Source organism: Alexandromys fortis, unplaced genomic scaffold (genome assembly GCF_014885135.2).
Source record: "Alexandromys fortis isolate MF-2015 unplaced genomic scaffold, M_Fortis_MF-2015_v1.1 scaffold_3, whole genome shotgun sequence".
NCBI classification, from domain to species: domain Eukaryota; kingdom Metazoa; phylum Chordata; class Mammalia; order Rodentia; family Cricetidae; genus Alexandromys; species Alexandromys fortis.
Genome location: NW_026067909.1, coordinates 8,788,990 through 8,804,220, shown reverse-complemented (window position 1 = coordinate 8,804,220; position 15,231 = coordinate 8,788,990). Strand labels below are relative to the sequence as shown.

The window sequence follows — 15,231 nt, the reverse complement described above, 5'->3', positions numbered from 1 at the left end:
AGTGGCACTAGTTGAAAGGATTAGGAGGTGTGGCCTTGTTGGAGGAAGTGTGTCACTGAGCGGGGGAAACTATTGGGTTTCAAAACACCAATTTTTCCAAACCCGGAGTCTCTCTCTCTCTTTTTCTGCTGCCTATTAGGAAGTAGTAGTCACTTCTCCAGCACCATGTCTGCCTGCCTGCCACCATGCTTCCCACCATGATGGTCATGGACTAAACCTCTGAAACTGTAAGCAAGTCCCAGTTAAAGGCTTTCTTTTAAGGGAGTTGTTGTGGTCATGGTGTCTCTTCACAGCATTAGAACACTGTGTGGAACACACAAAACCTACTCAGAGGAGTAAAGTTCAAGGTCAGGTGGTACCTGAGGCTCAGAAGACAACAAGTTTTATGGTTGACTATGAAAACAGTTCTAGGGGGGGAACAGACAATTAGTTCTAAGTAGAAAGCAGTTTAATGACATCAGTTTGGTAAATGGGGACGGGGGAAGGCTGTAGTCTCTGAGGGGGATATCACACTTTGGACAGGTTTATGACCAGATCATCTGTTGACAATAGGGGCCATCACAGTTTTCTATTTTGGCTTCAGCATCAGTATTCAGGCAGCAAACAGCTCTATCTATATTTAAAGGGAGAGACACCCATTTGGTCCTCAAGCCACAGTAGAACCACTTTATGAGGAAGGGTGCACTGGAACTCAGGGAACAGAGGTACACACTAGTTCAGCTCAATGGTACCCAGCCTCCACATCTTCTGCAGGGCTGTTCTCGGGCTCCTCTGCATCATCATAATCCTCATCCTGCACCAGGCCCTGGGATGCTGCTGACTCCTCTGCTCCTTCCTCCATAGGGACTGTTTCAATGTATTCATAGACAGCATCTGAGGACAGCTGCCCCATTGCTCCTGAACCTGCAGAGATCGTACCAGAACTTTCCAAAAGAAGCACAGATAAAAGCTCAGCCACCCTCTCTGGTTCCTGTGGCTCTTGTGCATGATGAGAACCCAGATACAGGGAAACACCCCTGACTGCAGGTGCCCTCAATGAGATCTCTACTGCTCAGGATACACAATGCTCAAAGGTCTGGTGTAGGACATATAAGTGTAAGGTCCATAGCTCATCTGTAAAAGATCTCAGTCAGGACAGCACAAGCAATGGTGGGTGAGGCAATGGAGTCCATTGTGTACCTGCAGGATGTCCTCAGCACAGTGGACACACCCAGAATCCTCCAGACCATAATAATTCAGGAATCTCCCAATATTAACTCAGCATAGGCTATCATGGAGACTTGCCAGCATTCAGGACAATTAGAACAGAGAGGGTGTGTGGTAGCTGGAGTCTCACAACGCTTCCCCTACAATTCTGTTCCACTGTCTTTGGGACACATTACCAGCTTGTTCCTTACCCATGCTGATGGCTCTGCTGTGACACCACCGAGCAGCCAGGACCAGAAAAACTATGCCCAGGAGGCAGCTAAGGACCAGGCAGGCAATCTCAGGCAGGGTCCAGACCTCAGGAACAGGTGGTGGAGAAGCCGAAGAATTGCCTATGGAGCACAGGAACAGGTAATGAGTAAAAGTGTGTACTATGTACCTGGGCTCCCTGGGACAAGCTGATGCTCGGGCTGGAGGACATCAACCTCCCCGTGAGCAACCCAGGACAGCTTGGTGTCAGTGTTACATTAGCAGGTAACTGCTCATGTAAAATCATCATGTATAACCACTTCCTAACTATAACCCCAATAGCACAGACACTGAGAGAAACAAATAATAAATGGGACCTCCTGAAACTGAGAAGCTTCTGTAAAGCAAAGGACATGGTCAACAAGACATAACGGCTGCCTACAGAATGGGAAAAGAGCTTCACCAACCCCACATCAGACAGAGGGCTGATCTCCAAAATATACAAAGAACTCAGGAGATTAGACATCAAAAGAATAGATAATCCAATGAAAAATGGGGTACAGACCTAAACAGAGAACTCTCAACAGAATAATCTAAAATGGATGAAAGACACTTAAGGAAATACTCAACATTTTTAGCCATCAGGGAAATGCAAAGCAAAATAACTCTGATATTCCATCTTATACCTGTAAGAATGGCCAAGATCAAAAACACTGATGACAGCTTATGCTAGAGAGGATGTGGGGTAAGGAGAACACTTCTCCATTGCTGGTGGGAGTGCAAACTGGTTCAGTCAATTTGAAAATCAGTATGGCAATTTCTCAGAAAATTAGGAAACAACCTACCTTAAGACCCAGCAATACCACTCTTGAGTATATACCCAATGTCCTCAGCTATGTTCATAACAGCATTATTTGTCCTAGCCAGAACCTGGAAACAACCTAAATGTCCCTCAAACAAAGTATGAATAAAGAAAATGCGGTACATTTACACAATGTGTTGAAATAAGAGCGGCGGCGGGGCTGTGTCCCCAACACCCCGGCCGCTTGGCTAGCTCATGCCCGAAATAACAACACACAAACTGTATTCATTTAAGAACTGCTTGGCCCATGAACTCTAGCCCTTACAGGCTAATTCTCGCACCTGGACTAGCCCATTTCTAATCATCTGTGTAAGCACCCCAAGGTGCGCTTACCGGGAAGATTCTAGCCTCTGTCCATCCTGTCCGGGAGCAGAGCAGAGTCTGACCTCACTTCCTCTTCCGCCCAGAATTCTATTCTGTTTACTCCTCCCATCTATGTTCTAAGCTATAAGGCCAAGCAGTTGGTTTATTATAATTAACCAATGACCTTCCTCCATCAACAATGAAGTACTACACAGCAGAAAAAAAAATAGTGACATCTTGAATTTTGCAGGCAAATGGATGGATCTAGAAAACATCATATTGAGTGAGGTAACCCAGACCAAGAAAGACAAATATAATATGGACTCACTCGTAAGTGGCTTTTAGGCATAGAACAAAGAAAACCAGCCTGCAGTTCACAAACCCAGAGAACCTAGACAACAAAGAGGACCCAAAGACATACATGGACCTAATCTACACATGAAATAGAAAAAGACAAGATCTGCTGAGTAAATTGGAAGTGTGAGGATCATAGGAGAGGATAGAAGGGGATAGGGGAGGAAGGGGGAAAGCGGAGAAAAATATAGCTCAATAAAGGATAAAAAGAAAAGATCATCTGTGTTAACAGGGCAAGATGCCCCAGGAAAGAGGACCCAAGTGCTTAGTCCCAGGTTGAGGAAAGGAGAAAGTCCATGTGGGGGTTTTCATTGTCTTTCCCTCTGCTCTGGTATGGACACGCTGTCCACTAGAATACAGCCTACTCCGACAAAACCACATAGTCTGCAAGTTAAAGGCTCCTAGAAGAGGCTGCTAATGACCCGGGAGTTTGGTCCCCCATGTGTTCCCATCCAGCAGGCACAGGAGAGATGAGCAGTCTCCATCACAGACTGGGAGATCATCCCCACAGATTTATATCTGATACAAAGTGTGCCGTGGCATGTGGTCTCGGCGGTTCTCAAGAAAGGCCAGGAAAGGGTGCCTTTGCAGGCTGTCCAGGAAATGATGGATGAGCAGAGGGAAGGATTGACAAAGAGTCACTTACCTGAAGCCGCGGTCCCAGAGATGTCTGCAAAAGAAATGCAGGTTGGGGAATTACCACCCACCTTCAACGACACAAATGGGCCCATACTTTGTGGGTGGCAGCCACCAGGTCAGCATGAGCTATATAGGATGGAGGGTGGCAATCTGTCCCTGGAGCACCAATGGTACCCTAAGCACTGGGGTCCTGTGCTCAAGGATTTGTCTGAGCAGAATAAGGGTAGAAAATAGCCAGAAATATCAGTCTGGCCTTCCTCTTCCCACCACTGTGTGCTGCCCCACTCACCTAGGCAGCGTACGCCAGCATCCTCCTTGTGGGAGCAGTCTCCATAGCCCCACGGTTCCGCCTGGCAGGCTCCCAGAGATGTCTCGGTGCCTCGGCATCCCACTTCATCTAGCCATACAGGCCCTGAACCAGGCCCAAAGGCAGCATTGTGCAAGGCAGCTATGGCTGGGCCACAGCCCAGCTGCCGGCACACAACTTCTGCATCTGCCAGGTCCCAGGAGTCATCGCACACTGTGCCCCAAGAACCTGCATGCCAGAATTCTATTCGTCCAGAGCAGCCATCCTCACCCCCAAACACGCGAAGCGCACCTTCCTCTGGAAAGGGGCCAACAATCAGTGCATGATGCTTTCCGGCTGATGAGTTCTTAGGAGACTTGTGGAGGGAGAGTTACCTGGGCAGTTAAGTGTTGACGAGCAATTGGGATCCTGCCCCATATCCTGAGAAACTTCAGTCTTTTCTGTGTGGAAATTAAGAATCATACCAATGTCATAAGTTCAGGAACCTAAAATCTAGGAACTACTTTCTTTCCCTCATGCTGTCTCCCCATAACTAGAGGGAGAAAAAAAAACTCTAGGTCTCAAAGGAGAGCCACAAAGCCTGAGAGTTCCACACACTATTCCCCCTCTGAACCGTCTTTAGGAGAAACAGGAAGCAACAGGATCCTGAGCTGAGTCTTTGTGATCCACACCCCACCCAGAGCCCCAGTGAGACCCCTTGGAAACGCACAACACAGCTCACCTGTACACACCAGCCAAGCCTCCTCTCCACTGAGGCAAGAATGCCTGTTCCAGGGCTCCGAGGGGCATTGCCACAAGGACCTGTCATGCTTGTCTCTGCACTGAATGGACTTCAACCAGACAGTCTCAAGTGTAGACGAGCTCCTTGGCCTGGCCAGCAGCTGCCCTTGGGACCCACAGCCCATTTGTCCACACAGAACCCTCAGGGAGGCAGCATTCAAGGACTGGCACACGCCACCCCAGGTCCCATTGTAGAAAACTTCCAGGCGTCCTGTGCATGCCTGGCTGTGTTCCTGCAGCCTTATATCAGTGAATTCTGCAGATAGAGGGCCCAGTCAGCCAGGCAGAGTTGGGGAGGACTGGGGTGCATCAAGCTGGACCTGTAACACCCACCTGAACAGACCACGCCTGCGTCCTCCTTGTGCCCACAGTCTTGTTGGCCCCAGCCTCCTGACGGGCACTCCCAGAGAGCAGCCTCCTCACCCAGGCAGCCCAGTTCGTCCATCCAGATGCTCCCAGTACCTGCTCCAAAATGGGCAGCCCCGGGGGCACTGAGGGCATAGCCACAGCCCAGCTGCCTGCAGACGACGTGGGCATCGCGCAGGTCCCAAGCATCATCGCATACAGTGCCCCATGTGCCCTGATAGAACACTTCAACACGCCCAGCACAGCGCCCCTTACCCTCTGCCAACCGTATGCGCAAGCTCCCTGCAGAGAGGAAGACCCAGTCAGGGCACACTGGACTTCATGAGCAAGGCAGGAAACCAGAGTGAAGGAGGGGGAAGGAGATGACACCCCACACTCACACTCACCTGAGCATACCACGCCCGCATCCTGCAAAGTCCCCGCAGTCACCAGCTGAGACACAGACACATTGCACCCGGTCAGGTGGGTCTCAGAGCCCAAGCACTGCACCAGGCTGAGCCCCACAGGGACTGTCTTGTGGCCTGGTGCCGGAGCATCATAGGCTCGCTGTGCCTCACCGCATCCCAGCTGTCGGCACACCACAGCAGCATCACGCAGGTCCCAGGCGCTGTCCAGCACACGCTCCCACACACCATCCAGGAAGATTTCCACTCGCCCATCGCAATGGCTCTGTCCATCCCTCAGCCTCAGGGCATCCTGGAGACCTGACAGAGAGAAACTCTGAAGGGCAGAGGACCATTGCATCCAAGAGTCTCGCCTATCCTCATCCTCCCAACCCTTTCCCGCCTCTGTCCATCAGCCCTGCTTACCTTCTCCTTCACAGTCTCATGACTGCCTGCACTCACCTGAGCAGATAACGGAGGCTGGGTTTTCGGTGGTGCATGCCTGGGCCCCTAGGGTGCTTGCTGGGCAGCTCAGCAAGTGGGGTTCTGTCCCCGCACAGCGAAACACATCTCTCCAGATAGGTTCCCTCACATTTCCAAAGTGGCCTCCATGGGGTATGGCCACTGCACGGCCACAGTTGAGCTGTTGGCAGAGCACCATGGCATCTGCTAAGTCCCAGTGGGCAGCACAGAGGGGCAACCAGTTCTCCTTTACCCGAAGCTCCACACGGCCCTCACAGCGGCCGCTGCCATTGACCAGCCGGAACTCTAAGGGAGAGTTGGAATCAGTGAAATCTCCACATCCCAGAGCTGTGGACACCCACGTTCAGTGTGAGTTTCTTACACACAGGACACGTGCAAACTGGGAACACAAGCCCTGAGCACCCGCCCACAGCTATCCATCCATGGTCATCACAGTCCATCACTCAGATTACTGATCCTGCTAACACAACCCAACACCCTTCTAGGTTGTGAACGGACTCACTTTCCCCTGAGCAGGTTAATACAGCATCTCGATCATGGCCACACTGGTGTCCAGGCGCCCTCTGGCAATGGAACAGCAGTGATTCATTGCCCATACAGCGAAAGGCCTCTGTCCACACTGGCCCTGATCCATGGCCGAATTGGGAACCCTCAAGTATGGATACAGCAGTGCCACATCCCAGCTCCTGACAAACCACGTGGGCCATGGGCAGGTCCAGGTCATCATAGCAGACAGAGCCCCAGGTAAGTCCTCGAAGAACCTCCAGGCGTCCTTCGCAGGGGTGTGTGCCACCCAGCAGCCGGGCTTCCACGTGACCTGAAGACAAACACTAAATGAAGCAAATGAGGTCAAGGCAGGGTTCCTGCAGGTCACTGGAGCAAAGTGATGACTGCTACCCAGTCCCCCAGTGGGGAATGGTATAGAAGGGCAGGGACAGCCTCCCTTGATCCTGGCACAGTGGCCCAAAAGACAACTTCTGAGGTCAACACAAGGATGTTGAAACTGCTCCTCATACCTCACTTGGAAACTGGAAGCCACACAGATTCTGCCCATAAATATTCTCTTAGTATTTTTGCTTCTAGAGAGACATGGGCCCTATGTCATCACAAGCAAGGCAAATGGGCTCTACCCCATTAGCTCCTCAAACCCAGAGAGCAGACTAGACATGAGCTATGGGCAGAACACACGGTGCAACGACACTATCTAAGGACATCCCTGGACCACCCTGAATCACCTCAGTAGTAATGGTGACAAACTCTTCAATGGAGAGAATTCTATTGACTCTATGCTTGGAGACAGATAAATCTCCTTTGTTCATCTCGAGATATCCAACATCTAGACTAAAATGCTCAGGGTGAAGCATCCCTACCTCTGCACACTACCTGTTACATTGGTTGGAAGGTACCAGTGTCTCTGCCTCCTATTTAGAGTCATATCACTCTAATTTAGAGTGGTAGTGCCCTGGGGCCTGAGACTATAAGCACCCTGAGTGTCTGCCCCACATCAGGGCACTCATCCGTCACTCATAGCAGGAACTCATCCATTGTGCCAGGGCCCAGACAGCACCATCAGTCTGATGCCTCCAGCAGTCAGAGCAAAACAGTTCCAGATATGAGAAGGTCAAGGATCCTCCACCTAACAAGGTCAAGGAGGCTGCAGCTATTAAGTCCAGAACCACGCAGGACAGCAAGAACCTTTCTCTGCCACAAACAGAAACTCTGTCTGAACACCTGAGCACTTCTAAGATCAGTATAGCATTAACAGACAGACTTAGCAATTTCATCTCCAAATCTGAATACTTGTCCTATGTATAGCCATCAGGGATGCATAACTCCCTATGGAAACATCCCTGCCTACCAGGTAGCCACACAAGAAAGTCCATACAATGAGGTTGGTATAAAAACTAATGACCAACTGAATAAGTAGATATGACGCCACCATTTCCAACATGGCACATGTGTCTACTTAATGGTGAGGCATTATGAACAATTGAATGTCGGGAGGAAACACAATACACACTGATGAACTTTGCCCTGTGAGTTTGCGTACGGTTTTCTGCAAAGAAATCTCTCAATAAATCCACACCATTTGGTTTCACACATTTGATTTTAAGAGGTGGAGTATGCAATGACCTCCATTTCCTTCTTTTGAACTGATTCATTTGTGTACAAGGAATAGATAATGAACTTCAATTGTGCTGACAGGTCTCAGCAAATAAAAAGGTGTATCCAGAACTTTCTGCATAGGTTGCAGCAGAAACTAATAAAAATTTAAGTCAAATAAAAATTTAAGGTTTCTTAGTAAAACTATTAAGAAGACCAGGATAGAGCTGCAAGATATGTCTTCTATAAATGACGTAGAAGCTGTACCCAAGAGATCACAAAAATATGACTACCGAAAGAATACCTAAAAATGACAGCACCAACTGACATGCCGACATGGATGGGGGAATTCTCTTGGGCTTCACCCATAGAACAAGAACTACAGGCAGTTGTTGGTTGATGGGAGAGAGAGAATCAGTTCTCAACAGAAACCAGACTCCTGCTAGTCCAGCCAGTCCCAAGAATCAGCCCTGAACACATGAGCAACACTAATGATCTCAGCGGGGTGTGGTTATAAACTGATATGCATATATTCAACCATTATAATTAAGAAAAAGGAAATCGGGAGTTTGAGAAGGAGTGGAAGGGACATGATGAATAGAAAGGAAGGGGGAAAATTATATAAATACAGAACTCATACATGAAATTCTCAAAAAAAATTACAAAGAATACTAGGGTGTGTGCCAATAAAATAACTAGCCTTAGTGTCAGGCAGGCAATTCCCACCTCTCTTCTTGTTCTCCGTTACCATCTCTTCATTCTCACTGTGCTCGCTAGTTTTACATCAACTTGATACAAGCTAGAGTCATCAAAGAGAAAGGTTTCAGCTGAGGAAATGCCTCCATAAGATTTGGCTGTGGGGGCTGGAGAGGTGGCTCAGAGGTTAAGAGCACTGGCTGCTCTTCCAGAGGTCCTGAGTTCAATTCCCAGCAACCACATGGTGGCTCACAACCATCTGTACTGAGATCTGGCGCCCTCCTCTGACGTGTGGGCATACATGGAGGCAGAATGTTGTATACATAACAAATAAATAAATCTTTAAAAAAAAAAAAAAAAGATTTGGCTGTGGCAAGCCTGGTGAGCATTTTCTTAATTACTGATTGATGTGGGAGGGCCCAGGTCATTATGGGTGGGGCCATCCCTGGGCTGATAGCCCTGGTTTCTATAATAAAGCAGGCTGAGCCAGCCACTGGGAGCAAGCCAGTAAGCAACACCTCTCCACAAGCCTCTGTATCGGTTCCTGCTTCCAGGTTCCTGACCCTGCTTGAATAGGAACTGCTCTCACTACTTTTGATGATAAACTGTTATATGTAACTAGGAGTGAAAGAAAGCCTTCTTTCCCCAAGTTACTTTTGATTGTGGTGTCTTATCACAGCAACAGCAACCCTAAGACACTTTGGCATCTGGCTCTCAGGTTCCCATCCTTGCAACTGAACTCCGTTCAGTAGAAACTCCAACTCTTGGTAGAGTCCTTAGGTCCTCTAATTCTACGGTCACTGTCCTTCCAGATAGATCAATTATCCTACTGCAGCCCTCCTTCAGGGTCCACTCCTCTAACCACACTACCAACCCCCTGGGGTCCTCACAGCTTTTGTGGGCAGGATCCCCCTCGCTCTTCCCCAAAGGCCCATTCAGACTTCTCTCCAAATCATTTCTAGTCCTCTTAGCACCAACTGACCAGAAGAAGCACTCTCTACCAAGGGATCTGCAGTCACTACACTTTCCTAAGATTTAGAAGGAGCAGCAAAAACCAATGAATGGAGCACACACCCAATGAAGACAAAACCAGAAAACAAACCCTAGAATCAACTCATTCATCAACTCCAGATGCCTATACCCCAGCACAGAAATTCAAACATGAACAAGAAACTTCATGCTTCCAAGGAGCCCAGTTACTGCATTAAAGTAAGCCAAGAAAAATACAATATAGCTGAAGCATATGACAGGAACTTCAAGTAGCAACCGCAAATATGTCCAAGGACCTTCGAGAGGTTATGAATAAATTCCTGAATGAAGGCCATGAAAACACACACACACAGTTGAGTGAAATAATGAAAAGAGTTCAAGACAAGGAAGTAAAAATAAACTCACTAAAGAAACCCCAAACTTAAATAAAATTGGGACTTAAAAATTTAGGAAACCAAACAAAAACTTCAAAGGGAAGCCTCACCAATGGAGTTCAAGATGTGAAAAGAGAATTTCAGGTCTCAAAGATAGATAGATATGGACACCTCAGTCAAAGAAAGTGTTAAATCTTTTTTTTTAAAGGACAACTAAATAGAAGAGCTAGGGAAGAACATAAAGCACTCATTAAAGAAAAAAATCCACCCAGAGAGCATTACAACTCTAAATATTTATACACACAAAATAAAAAAAGGAACCCAAGTTCACAAAAGCAACAGTACCACAACTAAAATCACATATTGACGCCCACACATTGAAACAGGGTGATTTCAATACCTACTCTCACCTACAGGCAGGTCATCCAAACAAATCCTGAACAGAGAAATGCTAGAGTTAAACAATTTCATAAAAATGGACCTAATAGACATCTGGGTAAACTAATGATGCAACCACTCCATGGTATGGGAAGGTTTTTATTGCAGATGTGGGAGAGAGAACAGTCAGAAGAATCCGGGAGCGTCCGCAGCAGAGAGAGAAGGTAGACTGGACATGGCCAGGGCTATTCTCAAGAGGAGGGAGAGTAGCGGGTGGTAGACAACAGAGAAAACAGTGACAATGGCAGGGCAGAGCACAGAGAGTCAGAATGCATGGGCTGTAAGGAAGAGTGACTGCGGAAGGAAACTGGCCAGAGACTGATGCAGGGGCTTTGAGATGTATAGCAAACACTTGTGAGTAGGGACCTTGATTACCTCGTATATTACCTCGGTATATGTTAACTGGAGAGCCATATGCCCATTTTGCCTGAGGAAAGGAGAATGAATTCTTTTGGTAGACAGAATACAACTTTGTAAGTTCCGGAGGAATGCTGGCTTTTATCTAACCACCAGAAATCCTCCGATCGTTCAAGTTGAGCCCATTTCTGGATATTTGGGCTGCCTTTTGGAGTTCGGGAGATTGGAGTTTTCTTTGGGCCTGACAATATATACAGAACCTTTCGCCCCAGCACAAAAGAATGTATTTCCTTTTCAGCAGCTCATTGGCCTTTCTCCAAAACTTTCTACATACTAGGGCACAAAGCAAGTCTCAACAGATATTAAAAAATTGAAATAAAACTTTATATCCTATCTGACCATTATGAATCATGACTTAAATGTCAGCAACAATAGAGGCAAAAAAAAAGTACACAGACTCATGGAAATTGAGCAACTCACTGCTGAATGAAAAAAAAATGGGTCAAGATAAAAATCAATAAGAGAATTTTAGAATTGAATAAAAGCGAAAACACAACATACTCAAACCTATAGGACACAATGAAGGCAAGTTCATAGCCCTTAGTGTCCACACTAAAACACTGGAGAGATAGCATGTTGTAACTTAGTGACACACCTGCAAGCTGTAGAAAACAAGAAGAAATAACACACAAAAAAGAATAGATGGGAAGAAATAGCCAAACTTAGGGTTGAAATTAATGAAATAGAAACAAACAAGCAAACAAAAAAAAAACATCAGAAATAATCAATGAAATGAAAAGTTGATTCTTTGAGGAAAAAAAAGTAAGATTAACAAACCTTGGGCAAAATTAACTATATGAAATAAAAGAAAATCCAAATTAATAAAATTAGAGATGAAAAGGAGAACATTACAATAGATACCAAGGAGATTCAGAGTCCATCAGCTTCAAGGTCCAAACTGGAAAGAAATCCTGGGCAGAGTAGCACCAACAACAGATTTGCTCCCAGAGGGATCTGCCAATGGCTCCTGGTAGCGGTGTGGAATGGTGTCGACCATAACATAACTAAGATTCCGTTGACCTTGTACTGTGGGGCCGAAGCCTGATCCCATTTCCTCATATGGAGACACCCACTCTCCACACTGACACACTCATCATAGGGCATTCCTACCTGTGCACACCACCTGGGTGTAAGATACAAGGTCACACTGCTCCGCAAAGTTCACATTGATCTTGCAGAAGGAAGTGTTAGGCTCCGAGCCTTGGCAAGACACGAACTTCTGGTCTTGATTTCCAGCCCCTGCTCCTTGGTGAGCTCTGGACCACTGCAGAGCGGTGCCGCACTCCAGGTCTCTGCACAGGACACTTGCCTCTTCCTTCTGCAAGTCACACTTCAGGATGGGGACAGACCCACTCAACAACTCGGGAGACCCAGCACACGGACTGGCACCTCCGGCCAGTATGACTTGCTGAAAGCTTGCACCTGGTGGCACAGGAGAAAAACCCACTCCTAGAAGCCACTGCCAAGAGAGCATGACTTGCATTTTTAGTTTGAAGCAAGTGCACAGGAGCCCTGGTGGTGTTGCTAACTTTTACTGCTACCCCAGAAGAACAGGCAAACAGAGCCCATCCTCCCAGGATACTATCGCAGACAGGGCGTGCACGGGAGAGGCGGTAACTCACAGGAGAGCTTGAGACAGGGCTCGTTCCTCACAACCTGTCCTGTCCCCCTGACTTAAGTTGTGTCTGCTGCAGTGACAGTGTACAGGGACCCAGAGGTGTTCCCTGAGATAATCTAGGCACATCCGTAATATTCAGAGCCAATGGCTGACTTAAAAAAAAATACAGGAAAAAAATTACTGAGAAGGGGAACAAGGAGAGTGAGAACTGGTTTTCTTTAGAACAGAGAAGGTAAGCTTCCCTCATGGTCTCTCACCATGGGACTCTCTGGGGGCAAGAGGCTCCCCCACCTGACCACACCCTCCTCGCCTGGACACTTACCTCAGTGCCTCTAGCTCCAAGGCAGGAAAGGAGCCCAGGGGAGACTAGGAATTTGAGTAGCCCCTGTCTGACTCACCTGCGCAGTTAATTGACACCACACACTGGCACTTGCAATCACTGAGGGGCCCCCAGGTCCCTAGAGAACAATTCCAGAGGGTGGCCTCCTCACCGCTACAGTTGGTACCATACAGCCAGGGTGCCTTCATCTCTTCAGGCCTCAGAATATACTGGTAGGTAGAGCGTGCGTGACTGCAGCCAAGCTGTCTGCAGGTCGCAGAAGCTTCCTGCATGCCCCAGTGGTCACCACACACGAGGCCTTGTTGCCCGCCGTGCTCCACTTGCAGACGGCCATCACATTGGTCTGTACCATCTATGAGATTCAGGGCATCCTCCCCAGTAAGTCCTTTCGGGATAAGACATGAGTCAGATGGAGAAAATACTGGGTGGGAATTTCATTCCAAGTTCTCCTTGACTAGAAAACTCACTCTTCGTCACTGTCTACCAGTTACTCCCTTCTTTTCTAGATTCCCTCACTATGAATATTCTGAATTATCACAGAATCATCACAGAATCAAGATGGTTGTTTTGGCAAAACAGAAACTAACGCAAAGAAATAAGGCATCAGACATCACCAGCACTATGCTACCGCTGACCTCCGTTGCCAATATTTTACACACCTGCGTCCCTGACAAGCGGTAAAAAGCAGTTTCCACTCACCAGTAGGGAAGGTCCAGCAGGTCATCAATAGGGGAAACAGAGCCAGAGAGGATCCTGCCATTCTGGATCTCACAGCAGGGTCAGCTCCCCAAACTGATAGTCTCAGTAGAGGTGCTTGTTCTGCCTCCAGGCAAAAGGTGGGCTCTAATCTACAGTGATGCTGTTCTAGAGCCAGAGCCTGTGATCACCCTGGGAGCCTCCCCTACATCAGAGCTGCCATGTCTAACCCAACGAAAGCTTTCTCTTGCTGTGCCACACCAGTAGTGTGCTTCCTGCCGCTGGTACCCAGCGTAACCCCAGGTGTAAGGACTCCGCCAGAGGTCACAGAAATGACTACACACACAGCTAACAAATGAAAGGTTATTTGTAAACTTGCCAACTGCATGAACAAAACTGGAGCCACCGCCAATAAGGTGCTCAGCAGGTTTGTGGAGCTTCTGGGTGGGAAAGAGTGAGAAGTATGAGGAGGGAGACAGGCAAGAGAAGTAAAGTGGATATCCACTTCCAGGAAGGAGACAGGACCCAACCATGTGGAGACAGACAAGAGGGCAACCCTCTTCTAACTGGGAATCCTCAGCAAAACCTCGGGCTTTTGTCGGAGCTATCATATCCTGGTCACCAACTCCCATCCTACATGCCATTGTCCTAACGTCACGTTTAACAGTGCTTAATAGTCCAGGAAAATTGGGACCAAGACTCTTGGAAGAACCTCTATGAACCAAGGCCCAGAACAAGAGCCATGGCAGAATCACAGCAGTTTCTGGAAAGGACTAGCAATGATTGCCATAGGAATCAGCTGCCAAAGGATTGTGTGCACACGTCATAAGATCCCAGAGAAAGAGCAAGGACCACTCACTCTGAGGCTTTGCCTACTTAGTAGAGGATCCCAGTCTGAGGACCAACCTTTAAAGAAATGGCATATGAGCTAGCATCCCAGCCTAGATATGTAAGCACTGGTCGGGGACACAGGGAAGTGACATTTGGGTCTGTAAAATGTAGGTGCTGGTCATCATGAAGGCCCTTCTGGGAACAGTACAGCAGAAATAGTGAATGGGCCTGGGAAAACAAAGGCACACTTTCCAGAATGAGGAGTGCCCAGTCTCTTTGATATCCTTCCCAGTCTGTCTTTGGGCTCTTCCACATGGCCATCATCTTCTTTATGCACAAGGCTCTTGGATTTTAGAGGCCCTTCCTCTCCTTCTATGAAGACAACTTCAACGTGCTCATAGACACCTCTGAGGGATGCTAGCCTGACATTCTACCCCTGTGCTCAGGAGTACAAAACCGAAAGCCTCTGGGCTAAGATCAGGGACATGAGAAGGATGCTCGTGTTCAGAACAACTCTCTGAACACTGGGGAGAAACCAAAGAACCCAAAGGGAGAAACAGGCAAGAAAAAGGAGAAGGGTTGCTCAGGCTAGACAGAAAAAGCTCTATTCGGCGGACCTCATATATAGAAAATGCTGAGGTCTTCACAAAGAAAGTAACAGAGATAATACACTGTCCCACCAAGTTGCAGGATACATACCAACACAGACATGTAAATTATTTAGATAACAATTATTTTGCACACTAGCACTGAGCAGTCAAATGATAATTAAAACCCCTATTATTATAAAAAAAATCTAGCAACATGTTTAGCCCCAAATATGAAGGAATTGTAATATATATGTGTATATATTATA

General features: G+C 47.5%; 1 protein-coding gene across 1 annotated transcript; it reads right to left on the bottom strand.

The window, feature by feature from the left end:
* Window positions 1-356: 356 nt before the first annotated feature.
* Scart1 (scavenger receptor family member expressed on T cells 1) lies at window positions 357-13,608 on the bottom strand. The gene is made up of 13 exons (XM_050136523.1): window positions 13,548-13,608; window positions 12,907-13,233; window positions 12,001-12,312; window positions 6,375-6,689; window positions 5,852-6,157; window positions 5,393-5,710; window positions 4,974-5,288; window positions 4,582-4,896; window positions 4,235-4,300; window positions 3,843-4,157; window positions 3,561-3,584; window positions 1,398-1,538; window positions 357-903 (listed from the first exon to the last, which is right to left on the bottom strand). The coding sequence occupies exons 1-13, from the start codon at window positions 13,606-13,608 to the stop codon at window positions 722-724; spliced, it is 2,997 nt and encodes a 998-aa protein (XP_049992480.1). The 3' UTR covers window positions 357-721.
* Between the last annotated feature and the right edge of the window lie 1,623 nt (window positions 13,609-15,231).